The sequence below is a fragment of the Dryobates pubescens genome, chromosome 35 (genome assembly GCF_014839835.1).
Source record: "Dryobates pubescens isolate bDryPub1 chromosome 35, bDryPub1.pri, whole genome shotgun sequence".
Lineage (NCBI taxonomy): Eukaryota > Metazoa > Chordata > Aves > Piciformes > Picidae > Dryobates > Dryobates pubescens.
The window spans coordinates 6,193,512-6,217,473 of NC_071646.1; the positions used below are offsets into that span (position 1 = coordinate 6,193,512).

The 23,962-nt window shown below is 64.2% G+C and overlaps 1 protein-coding gene across 1 annotated transcript in view; it reads left to right on the forward strand.

The window, feature by feature from the left end:
• GNAI3 (G protein subunit alpha i3) overlaps nt 1–23,962 on the forward strand; it is a 43,985-nt gene that overhangs the window by 15,919 nt on the left and 4,104 nt on the right. Inside the window, exons 2-7 of the mRNA XM_054176562.1 lie at nt 2,879–2,921; nt 5,734–5,875; nt 8,098–8,255; nt 18,260–18,388; nt 22,071–22,200; nt 23,697–23,850. Coding sequence (XP_054032537.1) covers nt 2,879–2,921; nt 5,734–5,875; nt 8,098–8,255; nt 18,260–18,388; nt 22,071–22,200; nt 23,697–23,850 — 756 coding nt within the window. The remainder of the gene's footprint in view (nt 1–2,878; nt 2,922–5,733; nt 5,876–8,097; nt 8,256–18,259; nt 18,389–22,070; nt 22,201–23,696; nt 23,851–23,962) is intronic.

The window sequence follows — 23,962 nt, forward strand, 5'->3', positions numbered from 1 at the left end:
TCTGTGCTCTGGGGGCTGCATCCCTCACCCCCTGCAGCTCTGTGCTCTGGGGGCTGCATCCCTCAGCCCCCTGCAGCTCTGTGCTCTGGGGGCTCCATCCCTCAGCCCCTGCAGCTCTGTGCTCTGGGGGCTCCATCCCTCACCCCCTGCAGCTCTGTGCTCTGGGGGCTCCATCCCTCACCCCCTGCAGCTCTGTGCTCTGGGGGCTGCATCCCTCAGCCCCCTGCAGCTCTGTGCTCTGGGGGCTGCATCCCTCAGCCCCCTGCAGCTCTGTGCTCTGGGGGCTGCATCCCTCAGCCCCCTGCAGCTCTGTGCTCTGGGGGCTGCATCCCTCAGCCCCCTGCAGCTCTGTGCTCTGGGGGCTGCATCCCTCACCCCCTGCAGCTCTGTGCTCTGGGGGCTCCATCCCTCAGCCCCCTGCAGCTCTGTGCTCTGGGGGCTGCATCCCTCACCCCCTGCAGCTCTGTGCTCTGGGGGCTCCATCCCTCACCCCCTGCAGCTCTGTGCTCTGGGGGCTCCATCCCTCACCCCCTGCAGCTCTGTGCTCTGGGGGCTCCATCCCTCAGCCCCCTCCAGCCAGGAGGTTGGAGCTGAGCAGGAGGAGAAAGTTGTTTGGGGTGAGGCTGCTGGAGCCTGGAGCAGGCTGCCCAGAGAGGTTGTGGAGTCTGCTGGGGTGGAGAGCTTCCAACCCCCCCTGGGCACTGTGCCCCTGGGCAAGCTGCTGGGGGAGCCCTGCTGGGGCAGGGGCTGGGCTGGGGGAGCCCTGCTGGGGCAGGGGTTGGAGTGGCTGAGCTCCAGGGCTCCCTTCCAGCCTGCACCCTGCTGGGGTTCTCTACCCTTTGTGTGCAGCTCTGCTCTCTCCTCCAGAGGCCTGGAGGGGAGCAGGGCAGGGGGGAGCCAGGCCTGGCTGGCAGTGCTGGGGGATCTCCAGCTGGCAGAGGTGGTCTGGGGGCTGCTGGGGGCTGCTGGGGGCTGCTGGGGGCTGCTGGGGGCTGCTGGGGGCTGCTGGGGGCTGCTGGGGGCTGCTGGGTCTTTGGGCAGGCAGGGGCCAGGCAGGGACAGGTTCAGTGCTGCCTGCTGCAGCTGCAGAGGGATTTGAGGTCACCTGAAGGGGGAATGGCAGCAAATGTGAGGAGGGGAAAGAGAAGGCAGAGAGGCCACCTGCAAGAGTGGCTTCTCCAGCCCCCACTGCTGGGGCTCTGGCTTCAGGCCTCCTCTCTGGGGCCCACTGAGGCTTTCCCAGGCTCACAGAGCTGGCAGGGCTGGAAGGGAGCTCCAGGCTCAGGCAGCTCCAAGCCCCTGCCATGGGCAGGGACACCTCACACCACAGCAGGTTGCTCACAGCCACCTCCAGCCTGGCTCCAAACACCTCCAGGCAGGAGGCTTCCAGCACCTCCCTGGGCAGCCTGTGCCAGGCTCTCACAGCTCCCTGAGGTGGGGAGTGGGGCAGCTGGAGCAGGGCAGGGCCAGGTTGGGCATCAGGAGGAAGTTCTGCACAGGGAGGCAGGGCAGAGCCTGGCACAGGCTGCCCAGGGAGGTGCTGGAGGCTCCATCCTGGCACCACTCAGGATCAGCCTGGCTGTGGCCCTGGGCAGGCTGCTGTGGGTGAGGGAGGCCCTGCCTGTGGCAGGGGGGTTGGAGAGGAGGACCTTGGAGGCTCCCTCCCAGCCCAAGGCACTCTGTGAAACGAAGCCAAGGCTTCTGTGGGGCCTGCAGGCTGGAAGGTCTCAGTGTGCTGAGCTGCTGGGAGGCCATGGCAGGGGCACAGAGCTGCTCCCACAGCCCTCCTGGCTGCCAGCTCCACTGCCATCAACCTCAGCAGAGAGGAAAGGGCTGGGGAGGAGCAGCTGAGGGCCCAGCTGGCACCAGGCTGGGTGGCAGTGAGGAGCTGCTGCAGGCTCTGCAGAGGGCCCTGGGCAGGCTGCAGCCAGGGGCTGAGGCCAAGGGGATGAGGATCACCAAGGCCAAGGGCTGGGGGCTGCACTTGGGGCACAGGAAGGCTCCAGGCTGGGGGCAGAGGGGCTGGGAGCTGCCCAGCAGGAAAGGCCCTGGGGGTGCTGGGTGCCAGCAGCTGGAGAGCAGCCAGGGGGTGCCCAGGGGGGCAGGAAGGGCAGCAGCAGCCTGGCCTGGAGCAGCAGTGGGGTGCGCAGCAGGGGCAGGGCAGGGATGGTGCCCCTGGGCTGGGCACTGGGGAGGCCACAGCTTGAGTGCTGGGTTCAGCTCTGGGCTCCTCACCCCAGGAAGGACATTGAGAGGCTGCAGCAGGGCCAGGGAAGGGCAGCAGAGCTGGGGAAGGGGCTGGGGAGGAGCAGCTGAGGGAGCTGGGGGGTTGAGCCTGGAGCAGAGGAGGCTGAGGGAGACCTCATTGCTCTCTGCAGCTCCCTGAGAGGAGGCTGCAGCCAGGGGGGGGTTGGGCTCTGCTCCCCAGGCTCAGGGGACAGAAGGAGAGGAACTGGCCTGGAGTTGTGCCAGGGGAGGCTGAGGTTGGAGAGGAGGCAAAATGTCTTTGCTGGAGGAGTGGTCAGGGCCTGGCAGAGGCTGCCCAGGGAGGTGGTGGAGTCCCCATGGCTGGAGGGGTTGCAGCAAGCTGTGGCCATGGCACTGGGGCCAGGGTTTGGTGGCCATGGGGGGGTTGGGGTTGGGTTGGGGTTGGCCTGGGGGAGCTCAGGGGTCCCTTCCAACCCAAACCATCCTCTGGCTCTGTGATCTTCAGCAGGGAGCAGAGGTGATGAGCAAAGCAAAGCTGCTGCTGCAGGGGAGGATGTTTGCTGCTGGCACAGCAGGGCTGGGAGGCCAGGCTGGGAGGGTTGGGCTGCAAGCTGGGGGGAGGACATCCTGCCTGGATTGGACCTGACTGGGATCCCCTTCTGCTTTCCAGGTGCTGGAGAATCTGGGAAGAGCACCATTGTGAAGCAGATGAAGTAAGTGAGGAGGAGGCCTGGCAGCTGGGCTGGGGGGGAGGGGAAGGGAGAATCCCACAGCCTCAGCATGGAGAGGCTGGAAGGCAGCTCTGGAGCTCACCCACTCCAACCTCTGGAGCTGGAGGTGGCTGTGAGCAACCTGCTGTGGTGTGAGGTGTCCCTGTCCATGGCAGGGGCTTGGAGCTGGCTGAGCCTTGAGCTCCCTTCCAGCCCTGCCAGCTCTGTGAGCCTGGGAAAGCCTCAGTGGGCCCCAGAGAGGAGGCTTGAAGCCAGAGCCCCAGCAGTGGGGGCTGGAGAAGCCACTCTTGCAGGTGGCCTCTCTGCCTTCTCTTTCCCCTCCTCACATTTGCTGCCATTCCCCCTTCAGGTGACCTCAAATCCCTCTGCAGCTGCAGCAGGCAGCACTGAACCTGTCCCTGCCTGGCCCCTGCCTGCCCAAAGCCCCAGCAGCCCCCAGCAGCCCCCAGCAGCCCCCAGCAGCCCCCAGCAGCCCCCAGCAGCCCCCAGCAGCCCCCAGCAGCCCCCAGCAGCCCCCAGCAGCCCCCAGCAGCCCCCAGCAGCCCCCAGCAGCCCCCAGCAGCCCCCAGCAGCCCCCAGCAGCCCCCAGCAGCCCCCAGCAGCCCCCAGCAGCCCCCAGCAGCCCCCAGCAGCCCCCAGACCACCTCTGCCACCTGGAGATCCCCCAGCACTGCCAGCCAGGCCTGGCTCCCCTCTGCCCTGCTCCCCTCCAGGCCTCTGGAGGAGAGAGCAGAGCTGCACACAAAGGGTAGAGAACCCCAGCAGGGTGCAGGCTGGAAGGGAGCCCTGGAGCTCAGCCACTCCAACCCCTGCCCCAGCTCAGGCTGCCCAGAGCCTGATGTAGGCTCAGGAGCAGCTCAGGGTGGTGCAGAGGGCAGTGGCTGATCCCCAGCACTGCTGCAAGCACAGCCTGGGTGTTAGGAGAGCTTGGGGATGAGCTCAGAGCCCCAGAGTGGGGCAGGCAGGAAGGGAGCTCTGGAGCTTACCCTGCCCAGCCCCTGCCCCAGCAGGGCTCCCCCAGCAGCTTGCCCAGGGGCACAGTGCCCAGGGGGGGTTGGAAGCTCTCCACCCCAGCAGACTCCACAACCTCTCTGGGCAGCCTGCTCCAGGCTCCAGCAGCCTCACCCCAAACAACTTTCTCCTCCTGCTCAGCTCCAACCTCCTGGCTGCCACTCTGTGCCCCTTGCCCCTTGGCCTGGCCCTGGGCAGCACTCAGCAGAGCCTGGCCCCAGCCTCTTGCCCCCCACAGCTCCTTTAGCTCTTGCTGAGCATTGCTCAGCTGCCCTCTGGGGCTGCTCTGCTGCAGGCTCTCAGCCCCAGGGCTCTCAGCTCCTGCCAGAGCTGCTCCAGGCCCCTCAGCAGCTTCCCAGCCTCCCCTGGGCTCTCTGCAGCACTTCTCTCTCTCTGGAGCAGGCTGCCCAGGGAGCTTTTGGAGTCTCCTTCTCTAGAGATCTTCCAACCCCACCTGGATGCCTTCCTGTGTCACCTGCTGGGGGCTTGGTCTCTGCCTCTGGAGGTCTCCTTCCAGCCCTTAGCATTCTGTGATTCTCTGAGAGGCCAGAACTGGACCCAGGTAGAATGGAATAGAATGAACCAGGTTGGAAAAGACCTCAGAGCTCATCAAGTCCAACCCAGCACCCAGCACCATCTGATCAACTCAACCATGGCTCCAAGGGCCTCATCCAGGCTCTTCCTGAACACCTCCAGGGCTGGGGACTCCACCACCTCCCTGGGCAGCACATCCCCAGGGCCAATCTCTCTGGCTGGGAAGAATTTCTTCCTCCCCTCCAGCCTGAACCTCCCCTGGCACAGCTTGAGACTGTGTCCTCTTGTTCTGGGGCTGGGTGCCTGGGAGAAGAGCCCAACCCCCCCCTGGCTCCAACCTCCCTGCAGGCAGTTGCAGAGAGCAAGAAGGTCTCCCCTGAGCCTCCTCTCCTGCAGGCTAAGCAACCCCAGCTCCCTCAGCCTCTCCTCCCAGGGCTGTGCCCCAGACCCCTCCCCAGCTTTGTTGCCCTTCTCTGGACACCTTCCAGCAGCTCAACCTCTTTCCTGACCTGAGGAGCCCAGAGCTGGCCACAGGACTCCAGCTGTGGCCTCAGCAGTGCTGAGCACAGGGCAGGATGAGCTCCCTGCTGCTGCTGGCCACACTCTGCCTGCTGCAGGCCAGGCTGCCCTTGGCCTTCTTGGCCCCCTGGGCACACTGCTGGCTCCTGTTCAGCTGCTGTCCCCCACTCCCCCCAGGTCCCTCTCTGCCTGGCTGCTCTCAGCCACTCTGCCCCCAGCCTGTGGCACTGCCTGGGGTTGCTGTGGCCAAAGTGCAGCCCCTGGCACTTGGCTGTGTTCAATCTCCTGCCCTTGGCCTCTGCCCCTCTGCCCAGCCTGTCCAGGTCCCTCTGCAGAGCTCTCCTGGCCTCTGACAGCTCAGCTCCTGCCCCCAGCTTGGTGTCCTCTGCACATTCCCTGCTGCTGGCCTCCATCCCCTCCTCCAGATCATCAATGAAGATATTGATCAGGCTGGGGCCCAGCACTGCTCCCTGGGGCACCCCACTGGTGCCTGGCTGCCAGCTGCCTGTGGCACCATTCACCACCACTCTCTGGGCTCAGCCTCCAGCCAGTTCCTCACCCAGCTCAGAGAGCTGCTGCCCCAGCCAGGGGCTGCCAGCTTGGCCAGGGCTTGGCTGTGGGGCACACAGCAGCTGTCCAGCTGTGTGCAGGGCAGGGCAGGCTGGGGGGGAGGTGGCCTTTGGGTGCCCTGCTGCTGTGGCTCAGCAGTGCTGCTTTGCTTCCCTTCCAGGATCATCCATGAGGATGGCTACTCAGAGGAGGAGTGCAAGCAGTACAAAGTGGTTGTCTACAGCAACACCATCCAGTCCATCATTGCCATCATCAGAGCCATGGGCAGGCTAAAGATAGACTTTGGGGAGGTTGCCAGAGCTGTGAGTATCTCCTCGAGGTCCTGCCCTTGGAGCCTGGAAGCTCAGCCCCAGGGGAAATGTTTGTGCCAGGCTCCAACAGGGAAGGGTCAGGAGGGAGGAAGCCCAAACCAACCTCAGGCAGCTCAAGCAGCCCAAGGCCCTGCAGCTGGGGCAGCCCCAACTCTCCCAGCCTGGCCCCACAGGGGAGGTCCTGCAGCCTCTGCTCATCTCTGTGGCCTCCTCTGGAGCCTCCCCAGCAGCTCCAGGCCCTCCTTGTGCTGGGGGCCCCAGAGCTGGAGGCAGTGCTGCAGGTGGGGGCTGAGCAGAGCAGAGCAGAGGGGCAGAATCCCCTCCCTGTGCTGCTCTCTCCCTGCCCTGCCTGCAGCTCAGCTCTCAGCTGGCTCTGGGCTGCCAGGGACCACTGCTGGCTCCTGGGGACTTTGGCGCCACCTGACAGCCCCAAGGCCTTCTCCTCAGGGCTGCTCTCAGCCTCTCCTCCCCCAGCCTGGATCTGTGCTGGGGATTGCCCTGCCCCAGCTGCAGGACCTTGCCCTTGGCCTTGCTGAGCTCCTAGGCCATGCTGAGGGCTGCCAGGTGCCCCCTCAGGGTGCCTTGTCCCTAGAGGGGATGAGCTCCTGCCCTCTGAGCATCTCTGTGGCCTCCTCTGGAGCCTCTCCAGGTCCTCCTTGTGCTGGAGGCAGTGCTGCAGGTGGGGGCTGAGCAGAGCAGAGCAGAGGGGCAGGATCCCCTCCCTGTGCTGCTGCTCTCCCTGCAGCTCAGCACTCAGCTGGCTCTGGGCTGCCAGGGACCACTGCTGGCTCCTGGGGACTTTGGCACCACCTGACAGCCCCAAGGCCAAGGATGTTGTACTCCAGCTGAGCAGGGCAGAGGAGCAGAATCCCCTCCCTTGCCCTCTGGCCACTCCTCTGTGGCTGCAGCCCAGCTCAGAGCTGGCTTTGTGCTGCCAGAGCCTGGTGCAGCTCCTGCCAAGCTCCTCACCCACCCCCAGGGCTGCTCTCCCTCCACTCCTCCCCCAGCCTGGCTCTGTGCTGGGGACTGCCCTGCCCCAGCTGCAGGACCTTGCCCTTGGCCTTGTGGGGCTGCCTGAGGCTGGCTTGGCTGCACCTCTCCAGCCTGTCCCAAGTGCCCCTGGATGGATCCTTCCCTGCAGGGTGTCCAGCACACCACACAGCCTGCCCTCACCAGCCCCCCCTGGCCATGGCACCAGCAGAGATGTTACCCCAGGGCTGGTCCCAGCACCCATCCTGCAGGGGCTCCACTCCTCACTGGCCTCCACTGGGACACTGAGTCCTGGATGGTTGCTCCCTGGGAGTGGCCAATTCCTTAGCTACCCAGCAAGGCCATGGGGGAGGGGGGGGGAGAGCTCAGGGGTGGGGTGGGATGGGGGAGGGTTCAGGGATGGGATGGGTTGGAATGGGATGGGATGGGTTGGGATGGGATGGGGGAGAGCTCAGAGGTGGGATGGGATGGGGGAGAGTTCAGGGGTGGGATGGGATGGAGGAGAGCTCAGGTGGGATGGGTTAGGATGGGATGGGGAAGAGCTCAGAGGTGGGATGGGATGGAAGAGAGCTCAGGTGGGATGGGATGGGGTGGGGGAGAGCTCAGGTGGGATGGGATGGGGTGGATTGGGATGGGGTGGGATGAGATGGGGGAGAGCTCAAGGGTGGGATGGGATGGGGGAGGGTTCAGGGGTGGGATGGGATGGGTTGGGATTGGATGGGATGGGATGGGGGAGAGCTCAGAGGTGGGATGGGATGGGTTGGGATGGGATGGGGGAGAGTTCAGGGGTGGGATGGGATGGAGGAGAGCTCAGGTGGGATGGGATGGGGTGGGATGGGATGGAGGAGAGCTCAGGTGGGATGGGATGGGGTGGGGGAGAGCTCAGGGGTGGGATGGGATGGAGGAGAGCTCAGGTGGGATGGGATGGGGGAGAGCTCAGGGATGGGATGGGGTGGATTGGGATGGGGTGGGATGAGATGGGGGAGAGCTCAAGGGTGGGATGGGATGGGATGGGGGAGGGCTCAGGGGTGGGTGTTGGAGAGCCCAGGCTGTGCCAAGCACACTGCACAGATGTGCCCAGGTGTGCCAGCTGTGAAGGGGGCCCTGGGGCTGGGGGCTGGGCCCTGGGGCTGGGGGCTGAGCCCTGGGGCTGGGGGCTGAGCCCTGGGGCTGGGGGCTGAGCCCTGGGGCTGGGGGCTGAGCCCTGCTCTCCCTGTGCCCAGGACGATGCCCGGCAGCTCTTCGTGCTGGCTGGCAGTGCAGAGGAGGGGGTGATGACCACGGAGCTGGCTGGGGTGATCAAGAGGTTGTGGAGAGATGCTGGGGTCCAGGCCTGCTTCAGCAGATCCAGGGAGTATCAGCTCAACGACTCAGCCTCCTAGTAAGTGCTGCAGCAGGGCCTGGGGGCACAGTGGGCTTGGGGGAGGGGTGCTGAAATCCTGCCCTGCAGGGGGGCACAGGGCTGGGCTGGGGAAGGGACTCTGCTTCAGCTCACTGAATCACCAAGGTTGGAAGAGACCTCAAAGATCATCGAGGCCAAGCTGGCACCACAGACCTCCTGACCAAACCATGGCTCCAAGGGCCACATCCAAGCCCCTCCTGAACACCTCCAGGGATGGGGACTCCACCACCTCCCTGGGCAGCACAGCCCCAGGGCCAACAACTCTCTCTGGGAAGAACTTTCTCCTCCCCTCCAGCCTAACCCTCCCCTGGCACAGCTTGAGACTGTGTCCTCTTGTTCTGGGGCTGGGTGCCTGGGAGAAGAGCCCAACCCCCACCTGGCTCCAACCTCCCTGCAGGGAGTTGCAGAGAGCAAGAAGGTCTCCCCTGAGCCTCCTCTCCTGCAGGCTAAGCAACCCCAGCTCCCTCAGCCTCTCCTCCCAGGGCTGTGCCCCAGACCCCTCCCCAGCTTTGTTGCCCTTCTCTGGACACCTTCCAGCAGCTCAACCTCTTTCCTGACCTGAGGAGCCCAGAGCTGGCCACAGGACTCCAGCTGTGGCCTCAGCAGTGCTGAGCACAGGGCAGGATGAGCTCCCTGCTGCTGCTGGCCACACTCTGCCTGCTGCAGGCCAGGCTGCCCTTGGCCTTCTTGGCCCCCTGAGCACACTGCTGCCTCCTGTTCAGCTGCTGTCCCCCACTCCCCCCAGGTCCCTCTCTGTTTGGGAGCTCTCCAGAGCTCCTCCCAGGCAGCTTCAGTGTCCATCTCCCCTCTAGGTGGGAACAAAGCCACAGGGAGGGTGGTAAGAACCTGGCACAGGGTTGCCCAGGGAGGCTGTGGCTGTCCCCTCCCTGGAGGTGTTCAGGACCAGGCTGGATGAGGCCCTGAGCACCATGGGCTGGGGGGAGCTGTCCCTGCCCATGGCAGGGGGGTTGGAGCTGGCTGAGCTTTGAGCTCCCTTCCAGCCCAAGCCATGCTGGGAGTCTGTGAATTCCTTCTCCTGAGCCTGGGTGATTTGGCAGGCAGTGGAAGACTCACTTGGCAGCTTGTGCTGAGGTGGCAGCAGGGGAGGGGCTCTGCCACCTCCATTGTCCTTGCACAGAGCAGTGACACCTCCTGACACCAAGCTGCTGCTGCAGCCACCAAAGGTGTGATGAGCAGCAGCAGCTTCCAGGCAGTGAGGCCACAGCAGTGCTGGCAGGGCTGGAAGCCCTCTGCTGGGGCTGAGAGGGTTGGGGTTGTGCAGCCTGGAGAGGAGAAGGCTCCAGGGAGAGCTCCTGGTGGCCTTGCAGTGCTGCAAGGAGCCTGGAGGAAAGCTGGGGACAGAGTTTAGAGCAGGGCCTGATGTGCCAGGCCAAGGGGAGATGGTTTGGAGCTGAGAGAGGCAGATTGAGAGTGGAGAGAAGGAGAAATGTTTGGTGCTGAGGGTGGGGAGAGCCTGTGCCAGGCTGCCCAGAGAGCTGGGAGCTGCCCCATGCCTGGCACCAGTGCAGGGCAGGTTGTGTGGGGCTGGGAGCAGCCTGCTGGGGCTGGGGATGGCCCTGGGGGCTGCAGGGCTTGGGCTGGAGGAGCTCTGAGGATCCCTTCCCACCCAAAGCATTCCCTGCTCTGGTGCCCTGATGCTAGAGGTCAAAGGCAGCTTGGCTCTCTCAGCCCACCCAGGACCTCCTGAGTCACAGACCCAGCCCCAGGCCACTTCAGCTTCATTCCTTTGCCTTCAGCAACCTGCTGCCAAACCCAGCTGGATGTGCTCCTGGGTGCCCTGCCCTGGGTGCCCCTGCTCTGGCAGGGAGTTTGGACTGGGTGGTCCCCAGAGGTCCCTTCCAGCCCCTACCATTCTGTGCCAGGCCAAGGGGGGATGGTTTGGAGCTGAAAGAGGCAGATTGAGAGTGGAGAGAAGGAGAAATGTTTGGTGCTGAGGGTGGGGAGAGCCTGTGCCAGGCTGCCCAGAGAGCTGGGAGCTGCCCCAGGGCTGGCACCAGTGCAGGGCAGGTTGTGTGGGGCTGGGAGCAGCCTGCTGTGGTTGGGATAGCAGCTCAGAGCCAACCCAGCTCCCCTTAGAACCTTCTCCAGGGCAATTAACCTCCCCAAACCCCAAAGGGGATCTCTGGACCTGAGGCTGCCTCTGCTCCAGGCTTAGCCCTCTGCTGTCAGCCACTCAGCCTCTGGGCTTCAGGGCTCAGAACCTCTGCTGGGAGCTGCCCCAGGCCTGGCACCAGCGCAGGGCAGGTTGGTTGGGGCTGGGAGCAGCCTGCTGGGGCTGGGGATGGCCCTGGGGGCTGCAGGGGGTTGGGCTGGAGGAGCTCTGAAGCTCCCTTCCCCCCTCAGCTGGTCTGGGATCTCCTGCTGCTGGCAGCTCAGTGCTCAGGTTGCTGTTCTCCATCTCAGCTCTCCCTCTGGGGCAGAGCCAAGGGCTGGCTCCCAACCTGCTCAGTGCTCTGCTTCCCAGCCCCACAGCCTTGTTTAAGCTCTGAGCTGCACAGCCTGCTGCTGGCTGCTGCAGGAGAGCTCTGCCTAAGTGTCTGCACTGTTGCCAAGAGGCAGCTTGGAGCAGGGAGGGGAAACCACTTCCTTCCCCCAGCAGGGGAGTTGTTGCTTTCTGACCTCTTGAACTCCTAGAATAGATTAAGCTGGAAGGAACCTCCAAGCTCAGCCAGCTCCAGCCCCCTGCCATGCCCAGGGACACCTCCCCCCAGCACAGCTTGCTCAGGGCCTCATCCAGCCTGGTCCTGAGCACCTCCAGGCAGGGCACAGCCACAGCCTCCCTGGGCAGCCTGTGCCAGAGTCTCCCCAGCCTCACTCTCCACAATCTCTTCCTCCTCTCCAGTCTCTCCCAGCTCAAAGCCATTGTTCCTCCTCCTGTCCCTCCCAGCCCTTGGCCAAAGCTCTCCTGGAGCCCTTCAGGTCCTGCAAGGCTGCTCTGAGGTCTCCCTGGAGCCTTCTCCTCTCCAGGCTGCACAGCCCCAGCTCTCCCAACCTGACCCAGCAGAGGTTCTGTAGCCTCTGCTCATCTCTGTGGCCTCCTCTGGAGCCTCTCCAGCAGCTCCAGGCCCAGGACTCCAGGTGGGATCTCCCCTTGAGTGTCTAAATCAAACCTTTGGACCTGTGGCCAAGCTGCTTTGGGCTTCAGTTTGCCTCCTGCTGTCCAGCTGAGGACAGCAACCCCAAGAAGCAGTTCAGGGTGGCTGAGTTTTGTTGCTCAGCCTTTGGGAGCTGCCTGTGGGAGTGCCTGGTGAAGCAACCTGGGCTGTGCCAGAGCTCAGCTGTCTGCAGGCTCCTCCTGGGCAGGGCTGGGCAAGGAGAATCTCTGCTGCCTTGGCAGGGCTCTGGGGGGCTCAGGGCAAGGGAGAGGAGGTGACAGGAGGAGGCTGCCTCTGATCCCTCTCTTCCTCCTGCAGTCTTCAAGGAGGGAACTTGGCACTCAGAGGGAGATGGAAGGATAGAGGAGGAGGAGGAATGAAGGAGTAATGAGAGGAGAGGGGAGGGGGAGAGGAGGGAAGAGGGGAGGAGAGGAGAGAGGAGGGGAGAGGAGATGGGGAGAGGGGAGGGGAGGAGAGGAGAGGGGGAAGGATCCAGGTTTTCTTGAGCAGAGAGGAGCCAGGGCAGAGAGAGTGGAGTGGAGGAAGCTGAAGGTGTGGAACCTTGGCACTGAGGTGGAGTCATGGAGGGAGCTGGGCTGCCAAAGAGCTTTCAGCTCATCCACTCCAACCATGCCCTGACTCTGCCAAGGCTGAGGCTGAACCCTGGCCCTTAGCACCACAGCTGTGAAACCCCTCCAGGGGTGGGCATTCAACCACCCCCCTGGGCAGCCTGGGCCAGGCTTGCAGAACCATTTTAGTCAAGAAGTTTCTTCCAAGGTCCAACCTAAACCTCCCCTGGGGCAACCTGAGACACTTCTCATTGTCCCTTGTTCCTAGGGAGCAGAGCCCAACCCCCCCCTGGCTGCAGCCTCCTCTCAGGGAGCTGCAGAGAGCAATGAGGTCTCCCTCAGCCTCCTCTGCTCCAGGCTCAACCCCCCCAGCTCCCTCAGCTGCTCCTCTCAAGACCCTTCCCCAGACCCTTCCCCAGCTCTGTTGCCCTTCCCTGGCCCTGCTCCAGCCTCTCAATGTCCTTCCTGGGGTGAGGAGCCCAGAGCTGAACCCAGCACTCAAGCTGTGGCCTCCCCAGTGCCCAGCCCAGGGGCACCATCCCTGCCCTGCCCCTGCTGCCCACCCCACTGCTGCTCCAGGCCAGGCTGCTGCTGCCCTCCTTGCCCCTCTGGGCACCCCCTGGCTGCTCTCCAGCTGCTGGCACCCAGCACCCCCAGGGCCTTTCCTGCTGGGCAGCTCCCAGCCCCTCTGCCCCCAGCCTGGAGCCTTCCTGCGCCCCAAGTGCAGCCTCCAGCCCTTGGCCTTGCTGATCCTCATCCCCTTGGCCTCAGCCCCTGGATGCAGCCTGCTGAGTGCCCCCCAGGGGACTTCTCTGATCAGAGACTTTTGCTTCCTCTCCAGAGCCCACAGGAAGCTGAACCACAGCAGCTTTGTTTGCAGCTGGCTGCTCAGCAACTCAGTGGTCAGGGAAGGCTGTGAGTGGCTTCCCCCAGTGCACAAACCTCTTCCTCAGCAGCTGCAGAGGGGACATCCAGGCCCTGCTTTGACCTCCTCCACTCCAGCTGTGGTTCCTTGACCTCTATCTCCAGCTCCCTGCAAGGAGCTTGGAGCCAGGGTTGGGCTCTCCTCCCGAGGAGCAAGTGGAAGGACAAAGGAAATGGCCTCAAGTTGCCCCAGGGCAGGTTCAGCTTGGCCATGAGGAACAATTTCTGCCCCTTGAGGCTTGCCCAGGGGTTGCCCAGCCCTGGAGGGGTTTCAGAGCCCTGGAGCTGTGGTGCTGAGGGCCATGGGGGTGGTGGGGCCCTGGGGCAGGGCTGGGTGCAGGCTTGGCCAGGACCCGAAGGGCTCCAGGAGAGCTTTGGCCAAGGGCTGGGAGGGACAGGAGGAGGAACAATGGCTTTGAGCTGGGAGAGACTGGAGAGGAGGAAGAGATTGTGGAGAGTGAGGCTGGGGAGACTCTGGCACAGGCTGCCCAGGGAGGCTGTGGCTGTGCCCTGCCTGGAGGTGCTCAGGACCAGGCTGGATGAGGCCCTGAGCAAGCTGGGCTGGGGGGAGGTGTCCCTGGGCATGGCAGGGGGCTGGAGCTGGCTGAGCTTTGAGCTCCCTTCCAACCCAGCCCCTTCTGTTGTTCACTCTGCAGCAGCTCTCAGCCTGGGCAGGGCTGAGCACCACCCTCTGCCTCCCCAGGCTGGCACAGGGGCCTGGCATCCTCTGTCTTCAGAGGCTGACACCCACCTGGGTGCCAGACCTTCCCCTCCCTCTCCCCTTCCTCCTCTCCTTGCCTGGCTTTTGTTTGCTGTGCTGCTGTTTGGGACTGCCTGGGGCCAGCTCCTCCTCCCCAGGCCTCCAGCTGCCCTGAGCCCTTGACAAGAAAAGCTTTGTTGGGAGCTCTCAGAGCCTTGTCTGGCCCAGGGGGGACAGTCCTGCCAGGCAGAAAGTGCCAGCCAGGGCTCCTGAGGGGAAGGAGGGGGAGGAGGGGAGCTCTGATCTCTCAGGGCCAGGAAGATGACTGCAGGGTGCTGAGGGGACTGCAGCATCCCTCTGGGGAGGAAAAGCTGAGAGGCCTGGGGCTGCTGAGCCTGGAGAGTCATGAACTCAGGTGGGGGAAGAGGCTGTAAAGGTGGTGGAGTCCCAGGGGCTACCCCAGGGCACCACCACCCCATGGCCCTCAGCACCACAGCTCCAGGGCTTTGCAGCCCCTCCAGGGCTGGGGACTGCACCCCTCCAGAAGGTGGAAACTGAGAAGGTTGAGAGGGGATCTGAGGGGGCAGGGAGAGTGTGGCCAGAAGGTCAAGGGAGGTTCTCTTCCCCCTCTACTCTGCATGACTCCAGGGGCCAGCTCTGGGCTCCCCAGCTCAGGAGGGACAGAGAAGTGCTGCAGAGAGCCCAGGGGAGGCTGGGAAGCTGCTGAGGGGCCTGGAGCAGCTCTGGCAGGAGCTGAGAGCCCTGGGGCTGAGAGCCTGCAGCAGAGCAGCCCCAGAGGGCAGCTGAGCAATGCTCAGCAAGAGCTAAAGGAGCTGTGGGGGGCAAGAGGCTGGGGCCAGGCTCTGCTGAGTGGTGCCCAGGGCCAGGCCAAGGGGCAAGGGGCACAGAGTGGCAGCCAGGAGGTTGGAGCTGAGCAGGAGGAGAAAGTTGTTTGGGGTGAGGCTGCTGGAGCCTGGAGCAGGCTGCCCAGAGAGGTTGTGGAGTCTGCTGGGGTGGAGAGCTTCCAACCCCCCCTGGGCACTGTGCCCCTGGGCAAGCTGCTGGGGGAGCCCTGCTGGGGCAGGGGCTGGAGTGGGTGAGCTCTGCTGGGGGAGCCCTGCTGGGGCAGGGGCTGGGCTGGGGGAGCTCTGCTGGGGGAGCCCTGCTGGGGCAGGGGCTGGGCTGGGGGAGCTCTGCTGGGGGAGCCCTGCTGGGGCAGGGCTTGGAGTGGGTGAGCTCCAGAGCTCCCTTCCAGCCTGCCCCACTCTGGGGCTCTGAGCTCATCCCCAAGCTCTCCTAACACCCAGGCTGTGCTTGCAGCAGTGCTGGGGATCAGCCACTGCCCTCTGCACCACCCTGAGCTGCTCCTGAGCCTACCTCAGGCTCTGGGCAGCCTGAGCTGGGGCAGGGGTTGGTGAGCTCCAGAGCTCCTTTCCAGCCTGCACCCTGCTGGGCTCCTGTGAGGAGGAGGATGGCTGAGGCAGGCTGTGCTTGGGCAGCTCCTCTGCTGCTGAGCAATCCCCTGGGCTGGATCTTGCAGCCTCTGAGGCATTCCCATGGGATTTGCCCTTTGAGTCTCCCTGGAATCAGTCTGCCCAAGCCTACTTTTGCAGGCAGGGCCCTGCTTCCCCTGCCTGAGCTGCCAGGGACACCCTGCAGTCCCTCTGAGAGCTGCCTGGCTCCATTCTTCCCCCTCCCTGGCAGCCCCAGGAGCAGCAATTCCACCACTTTGCCTGCCCCAGGCTCTGCTGCTGGGAGCTGGCTGCTGGGAGCTGGAGCTTTGTGCCCTCCCCTTGCACATTTATCTTGTCAGAGTGGCTCTGTGCCCCCAGTCAGAGCCCAGGCACTTAGGAGCTGGTGGCTTAGGGACTTAGAGAATCAACCAGGTTGGAAAAGACCTCAGAGCTCAGCAAGTCCAACCCAGCACCATCTGATCAACTCAACCATGGCTCCAAGGGCCTCAGCCAGGCTCTTCCTGAACCCCTCCAGGGATGGGGACTCCACCACCTCCCTGGGCAGCACATCCCCAGGGCCAATCTCTCTGGCTGGGAAGAATTTCTTCCCCCCTCCAGCCTAACCCTCCCCTGGCACAGCTTGAGACTGTGTCCTCTTGTTCTGGTGCTGGGTGCCTGGCAGAAGAGCCCAACCCCCCCCTGGCTCCAACCTCCCTGCAGGCAGTTGCAGAGAGCAAGAAGGTCTCCCCTGAGCCTCCTCTCCTGCAGGCTAAGCAACCCCAGCTCCCTCAGCCTCTCCTCCCAGGGCTGTGCCCCAGACCCCTCCCCAGCTTTGTTGCCCTTCTCTGGACACCTTCCAGCAGCTCAACCTCTTTCCTGACCTGAGGAGCCCAGAGCTGGCCACAGGACTCCAGCTGTGGGCTGAGCAGTGCTGAGCACAGGGCAGGATGAGCTCCCTGCTGCTGCTGGCCACACTCTGCCTGCTGCAGGCCAGGCTGCCCTTGGCCTTCTTGGCCCCCTGGGCACACTGCTGGCTCCTGTTCAGCTGCTGTCCCCCACTCCCCCCAGGTCCCTCTCTGCCTGGCTGCTCTCAGCCACTCTGCCCCCAGCCTGTGGCACTGCCTGGGGTTGCTGTGGCCAAAGTGCAGCCCCTGGCACTTGGCCTTGGTCAATGCCAAGGTTCTTCTCTCCCCAGCAGCTCAGCCTGGGAGGAATGGGGCAGGGGAGAAGCTTCCTGGGCACAAGGGTCAGCCCCTTCCAGATGCTGTGCTGCTAGGCTGAAGCTAAAGCCAGGCCCAAGAGTGAGCTGTGGGTGCTGTGGGGTTTTTGGTCAGCAAGTGAGAGGAGTTCCTCCTTCCTGGGCTCCAAACCTCTGCCAGCTCTTGCCTGGGCATGCAGGGGCAGGAGCCTGGCAGGCAGGTTGGGTTCCTCTGGGGCTGGGAAACTAGGTCAGGGCTCTGGAAATGTGCTGTGGCAGGTCCTGGGCAGAGGAGATGCTGGCAGGGGAGGGGAGGGGGGGAGGGAGAGCTTTGTAGGAGCAGCAAATCCTGGAGGCTGGAGAAGAGGTTTTGAGGTTGTGAAGTTCAGTTGGTAACCAGCAGTGCCAGGGCAGCACCCCCCAACCCTGCCAGGGCAGCATGCCCACAACCCTGCCAGGGCACCACCACCCCAGGGCCCTCAGCACCACATCCCCAGGGCTCTGAAACCCCTCCAGGGCTGGGGGCTGCACCACTGCCCCTGGGCAGCCTGGGCCAGGCCTGGACAAGCCTCAAGGGGCAGAAATTGTTCCTCATGGCCAAGCTGAACCTCCCCTGGGGCAGCCTGAGGCCATTTCCCCTTCTTCCCTAGGAGAAGGAGGAGACCTCACTGCTGTCTGCAACTCCCTGAAAGGAGGTTGGATCCAGGTGGGGGTTGGGCTCTTCTGCCAGGCACCCAGCACCAGAACAAGAGGACACAGTCTCAAGCTGTGCCAGGGGAGGGCTAGGCTGGAGGGGAGGAGAAAGTTCTTCCCAGCCAGAGAGATTGGCCCTGGGGATGTGCTGCCCAGGGAGGTGGTGGAGTCCCCATCCCTGGAGGGGTTCCAGAGGGGCTTGGATGTGGCCCTTGGAGCCAGGGTTTGGTTGTCAGGAGGAGCTGGGGGACAGCTTGGACTTGCTGAGCTCTGAGGTCTTTTCCAGCCTCACTGATTCTGTGATTCTAAGAGCCCAGCTCCCAAGCCTCCCACTGAATCCTGGCCCTCAGCACCACAGCCCCAGGGCTCTGAAACCCCTCCAGGGCTGGGGGCTGCACCACTGCCCCTGGGCAGCCTGGGCCAGGCCTGGACAAGCCTCAAGGGGCAGAAATTGTTGCTCCTCTTCCTCCCCCTCCTCAGCAGGCTTCACTGCCCCAGCACCTTCTGCAGGGTCAGCTGTGGAGGGGCTTCAAATCCAACCCACAGCCCAGGGCAGGCCCCGGGCAGGCCCCAGGCGCTCAGGGCAGGCCCCAGGCAGGTGCCCAGGGCAGGCCCCAGGCAGGTGCCCAGGGCAGGCCCCAGGGCAGGCCCCAGGCAGGTGCCCAGGGCAGGCCCCAGGCCCCCAAGGCAGGTGCCCAGGCAGGTGCCCAAGGCAGGCCCCAGGCCCCAGGCAGGCGCCCAGGGCAGGCGCCCAGGGCAGGCCCCAGGCAGGCGCCCAGGGCAGGCGCCCAGGGCAGGCCCCAGGCAGGCCCCAGGCGCCCAGGGCAGGCGCCCAGGGCAGGCCCCAGGCAGGCCCCAGGCGCCCAGGGCAGGCCCCAGGGCAGGCCCCAGGGCAGGCCCCAGGGCAGGCCCCAGGGCAGGCCCCAGGCAGGCCCCAGGCGCCCAGGGCAGGCCCCAGGGCAGGCCCCAGGGCAGGCCCCAGGGCAGGCCCCAGGCAGGCCCCAGGCGCCCCGGGCAGGCTCCCAGGCGCCCAGGGCAGGCTCCCAGGCGCCCAGGGCAGGCTCCCAGGCGCCCAGGGCAGGCTCCCAGGCGCCCAGGGCAGGCTCCCAGGCCCCCAGGGCAGGCCCCAGGCGCCCAAGGCAGGCCCCAGGCGCCCAAGGCAGGCCCCAACCCCCCGGAGCTCCTGCGAGCCGCTCAAGAAAGCCTCTGCTGACTTCTTCTCTTTCTCCCCCTCCTCCTCCTGCTCCTCCTGCTGCAGCTCATGAGAGCTTCCTGGGCAGCAGGGAGGCTGACAGAGAGCTGCTCTTGTGTTGTCTTCCCCTGCTTTAGTTACCTGAACGACCTGGACAGGATCTCCCAGCCCAGCTACATCCCCACGCAGCAGGACGTGCTGCGCACCCGGGTGAAGACCACCGGCATCGTGGAGACTCACTTCACCTTCAAGGACCTCTACTTCAAGTGAGTGAAGGAGGGGCACCCACCCTGCCCCCCAGCTGCACTCTGGGGGCCTCTCCTCGCTGGCAGGCTCCCCACCTCCTCCAGCACCACCTTCACAGTATCACCGAGGTTGGAAGAGAGCTCGAGGGTCATCGAGTCCAAGCTGTCCCCACAGCCCCCATGGCCAGACCCTGGCACCAAGGGCCACATCCAGTCCCCTCTGGAACACCTCCAGGGATGGGGACTCCACCACCTCCCTGGGCAGCACATTCCCATGGCTAACAATTCTGTCAGTGAAGAACTTTCTCCTCACCTCCAGTCTAACCCTCCCCTGGCACAGCTTGAGGCTGTGTCCTCTTGTTCTGGGGCTGCTTGCCTGGGAGAAGAGCCCAACCCCCACCTGGCTACAGCCACCTTTCAGGGAGCTGTAGAGGGCAATGAGGTCTCCCCTGAGCCTCCTCTTCTTCAGGCTAAGCAACCCCAGCTCCCTCAGCCTCTCCTCCCAGGGCTGTGCTCAAGGCCTCTCCCCAGCCCTGTTGCCCTTCTCTGGACACCTTCAAGTCTCTCAATGTCCTTCCTGACCTGAGGAGCCCAGAACTGGACACAGGACTCCAGGTGTGGCCTAACCACTGCAGAGTCCAGGGGCACAATGACCTCCCTGCTCCTGCTGACCACACTGCTCCTGCTGCAGGCCAGGCTGCCCTTGGCCTTCTTGGCTGCCTGGGCACACTGCTGGCTCCTGTTCAGGCAGCTGTGAATCAGCCTCCCCAGGTCCCTCTCTGCCTGACTGCTCTCAGCCACTCTGCCCCCAGCCTGTAGCTCTGCCTGGGGTTGCTGTGGCCAAGCCCCTGGCACTTGTTGAATGCCATCCTGTTGGCCTCTGCCCATCTGTGCAGCCTGGCAAGGTCCCTCTGCAGAGCCCTTCTGCCCTCTGACAGCTCAGCTCCTGCCCCCAGCTTGGTGTCCTCTGCACACTCACTGCTGCTGGACTCCATCCCCTCCTCCAGATCATCAATGAAGATATTGATCAGGCTGGGGCCCAGCACTGCTCCCTGGGGCACCCCACTGGTGCCTGGCTGCCAGCTGGCTGTGGCACCATTCACCACCACTCTCTGGGCTCAGCCTCCAGCCAGTTCCTGACCCAGCTCAGAGAGCTGCTGCCCCAGCCAGGGGCTGCCAGCTTGGCCAGGGCTTGGCTGTGGGGGATGGTGGCCAAGGCCTTGCTGCAGTCCAGGCAGACCACATCCACAGCCTGCCCCACAGCCACCAGGCAGTCCCCTGGGCATGGAAGGAGCTCAGGTTGGAGAGGCAGGAGCTGCCCTTCCTGAATCCCTGCTTTCTGGGCCTGAGCCCTTGGCCATCCTTCAGGTGCAGTGATTGCCCCCAGGATGCTCTGCTCCATCACTTTCCCTGGCACTGAGCTCAGGCTGCCAGGCCTGGAGCTTCCAGGTTCCTCCCTCCTGCCCTTTTGCTGGATGGGGACCACCTTGGCCAGTTTCCAGTCCTCTGGGACCTCTCTGGTGAGCTAGGGCAGGAGGAAAATGATGGAGAGCAGCTTGGCAGCTCATCTGCCAGCTCCCTCAGCACCCTAGGGTGGATCCCATCCTGTCCCATGGACTTGTGAGTGTCCAAGGGGCTCAGCAGGTCCCCAGCTAATTCCTCATGGGGCATCACACTGCTCCCTGACCCCATCACCCAGCTCAGGAGGCCACTGGTGCTGAACCCCTGCCTTGCTGTTCAAGATGGAGGCAAAGAAGGTGCTCAGGACCTCAGCCTTTGCCTCCTCTTCAGGCAGAGTGTTCCCTTCCCTGCCCTGGCCAGGGTGTCCTCCCTGCCCTCCCTCTCTCACAGCTGGCTGGGAGGGAGTTGCTTTGACCTTCTTTTGCCTTCTTCTGTTCTTTGCAGCTGCTTTTATGTTGGGATCACAGACTCAGGTACCTCCTGCTTGGTTGCCAGGATCAAACAGCTCCCTACTAAACCACAAACAACCCCCCCCCAAGAAAGCCCCTTCCCCCCTCCCCTAAAGGACACTGACTCCTGGGCTGCAAGTTGGACTCTTAACCCTTGGGGCAGTCACAGCCAGGGGGCTGCATGGTGCTCCCCAAGGGCTGTGCTGCCTTGAGCCTGGCTGTGGGGCTGAGCTGTCCCCCTCTGCCTTCAGCTTTGGCCCTGCAGGGCTCCTGTGGCAGGCCTGGCCTCAGCAGTGTCCTTTCCATCTCACTAATCCAGCTCCCTCTAACCAGCTGCTAGCCTGCAGTGTAGCTCTGCTCTTCCTCCTCCTTCTCCTCCACTCCTTAGAACCCTGGCTTGGATCCCAGGGAGCAGTCCAGTGTGTGTGTGTGTCCCCACAGGGGGGGGTGGGCATTCCCATCCTGGAAGTGGGATGTAGGAGAAGGCAGTGCCTGGAATCCTGGGCAGGTTCCCTTCCCCTGTGCTGCTGTTCTCAAGTCTCTGTTGCCTCAGAACCCTTTAGAGGAAGCTTTGGTTTGCTGCTTTCAGCTGGTGTGTGAGAGAGCAAAGCTCCCAAGCCTGGCTGCTGGGACCCTCAGGGTGGGGGTTGGGGACAGCAGTGGCCCTTGGCCTTCTCAACTGTCTTGAGCTGCCAGACCTAACCAAAAGGCCTCCACACTTGGCACCCCCTGAGCTCTGTCAGCCTGAGAGGGTTGGGGTTGGGCAGCCTGGAGAGGAGAAGGCTCCAGGGAGAGCTCCTGGTGGCCTTGCAGTGCTTCAGGGGGCAGAGGAGGAAGCTGGGGACAGCCTTCTGAGCAGGGCCTGCTGTGCTCAGGGCCTCTGCTCTGCCCTGGAGTGCTGGGTCCAGAGTTGGGCTCCCCAATTCAAGAGGGACAGAGAAGTGCTGGGGAGAGCCCAGGGGAGGCTGGGAAGCTGCTGAGGGGCCTGGAGCAGCTCTGGCAGGAGCTGAGAGCCCTGGGGCTGAGAGCCTGCAGCAGAGCAGCCCCAGAGGGCAGCTGAGCAATGCTCAGCAAGAGCTAAAGGAGCTGTGGGGGGCAAGAGGCTGGGGCCAGGCTCTGCTGAGTGGTGCCCAGGGCCAGGCCAAGGGGCAAGGGGCACAGAGTGGCAGGCAGGAGGTTGGAGCTGAGCAGGAGGAGAAAGTTGTTTGGAGTGAGGCTGCTGGGGGACAGGAGGAGGCTCCAGGGAGAGCTCCTGGTGGCCTTGCAGTGCTTCAGGGGGCAGAGGAGGAAGCTGGGGACGGCCTTCTGAGCAGGGCCTGCTGTGCTCAGGGCCTCTGCTCTGCCCTGGAGTGCTGGGTCCAGCTCTGGGCTCCCCAGTTGAAGAGGGACAGAGACCTGCTGGGGAGAGTGCAGGGGAGGCTGTGAGGATGATGAAGGGCCTGGAAGAGCTCTGCTGTGAAGAGAGGCTGAGAGCCCAGGGGCTGCTGAGTCTGGAGAGAAGGCTGAGAGGAGATCTGATCAATGGCTATCAATAGCTGAGGGGGTGGGGGGCAAGGTGAAGCTGCCAGGCTCTGTTTGGTGGTGCCCTGTGAGAGGAGCAGGAGCAGTGGGCACAAACTGGAGCCCAGGAGGTTCCACCTCAGCAGGAGGAGAAAGTTGTTTGGGGTGAGGCTGCTGGAGCCTGGAGCAGGCTGCCCAGAGAGGTTGTGGAGTCTGCTGGGCTCCCTGCCAGCCCCTGCCCAGGCAGGGCAGGGCTGTGGCAGCTCCTGAGTGGCTCTTGTGCCCCTGGCCAGGATGTTTGACGTCGGTGGGCAGCGCTCAGAGAGGAAGAAGTGGATCCACTGCTTCGAGGGGGTCACAGCCATTATCTTCTGTGTGGCCCTCAGTGACTATGACCTGGTCCTGGCTGAGGATGAGGAGATGGTAAGCTCTGGAGGGACTCCCCAGGGCCTGGCTGCCTGGCACTGGAAAGGGGGGAGGGAGGTGGGGCCCTGCTGTGGGCACCTCTTGGCTCTTCTGCCTCGTGGTTGGGTTGGGAAGGTGGAGACCTTCTGCCAGCAGGAGCAAATCCTGGCCTCAGCTCTGGGCTCCTCACTCCAAGGAGGACACTGAGAGGCTGGAGCAGGACAACAGAGCTGGGGAAGGGGCTGGAGAGCAGGGCTGGGGAGGAGCAGCTGAGGGAGCTGGGGGGGTTGAGCCTGGAGCAGAGGAGGCTGAGGGAGACCTCATTGCTCTCTGCAGCTCCCTGAGAGGAGGCTGCAGCCAGGGGGGGGTTGGGCTCTGCTCCCCCAGGCTCAGGGGACAGAAGGAGAGGAACTGGCCTGGAGTTGTGCCAGGGGAGGCTGAGGTTGGAGGTGTTGGAGTGGTCAGGGACTAGAAGAGACTGCCCAAAGCTCCTGCAGGTGCTGGAGGTGACCAGCTGCAGCTTCACACCGCTGGCATCACCTTCAGCTTCATCACTGTGAGTGGCAGCAGCTGGAGAGCAGCCAGGGGGTGCCCAGGGGGGCAAGGAGGGCAGCAGCAGCCTGGCCTGGAGCAGCAGTGGGGTGGGCAGCAGGGGCAGGGCAGGGATGGTGCCCCTGGGCTGGGCACTGGGGAGGCCACAGCTTGAGTGCTGGGTTCAGCTCTGGGCTCCTCACCCCAGGAAGGACATTGAGAGGCTGGAGCAGGGCCGGGGAAGGGCAACAGAGCTGGGGAAGGGTCTGGGGAAGAGGGCTGGGGAGGAGCAGCTGAGGGAGCTGGGGGGGTTGAGCCTGGAGCAGAGGAGGCTGAGGGAGACCTCATTGCTCTCTGCAGCTCCCTGAGAGGAGGCTGCAGCCAGGGGGAGGTTGGGCTCTGCTCCCCAGGCTCAGGGGACAGAAGGAGAGGAACTGGCCTGGAATTGTGCCAGGGGAGGCTGAGGTTGGAGAGGAGGCAAAATGTCTTTGCTGGAGGAGTGCTCAGGGCCTGGCAGAGGCTGCCCAGGGAGGTGGTGGAGTCCCCATGGCTGGAGGGGTTGCAGCAAGCTGTGGCCATGGCAGCTGGGGCCAGGGCTTGGTGGCCATGGTGGGGTTGGGCTGCTGACCCCAGAGGGCTTTGCCAGCCAGAGCAGCTCTGTGATGGTCTGGCTCTGCCTTGCCCTAGGAAGTGCAGGGAATGAGGATTCCCTCCAGCCCCTGCTTGCTGGCAGGTTCCTCAGGCTCTCCCTCATCCTTTTGCCCTCCCTGGGGATCAAACCCCCCTGGGAGGAGCTGCAGGGCACGGAGCTGACCCAGGCCCTGCTCAGGGCCTTCCCTCTGCTGAGGTGGCCCTGGGGGTCCCTTGGGGAGCACTCAGCTCTTGGAGTGTGGCCTTGGCAGTGCAGCCTGGCCCCCACCCCATCCTCCCCTGGTGATCTGCTGGGATCCATCCTCCTCCTGCTCCTCCTTTGCTCGTTGCAGAACCGGATGCATGAGAGCATGAAGCTGTTTGACAGCATCTGCAACAACAAGTGGTTCACAGACACCTCCATCATCCTCTTCCTCAACAAGAAGGACCTCTTTGAGGAGAAGATCAAGAAGAGCCCCCTGACCATCTGCTACCCTGAGTACACAGGTAGGGCCAGGGCCACCAAGGGCTCACCCCAGGCCTCCACAGGCAGAGAGAGCTGCAGGGCTCAGCTTGCTCCCCACTCCTGGAGCTCTGTCTTAGGGCACAATCTTCACAG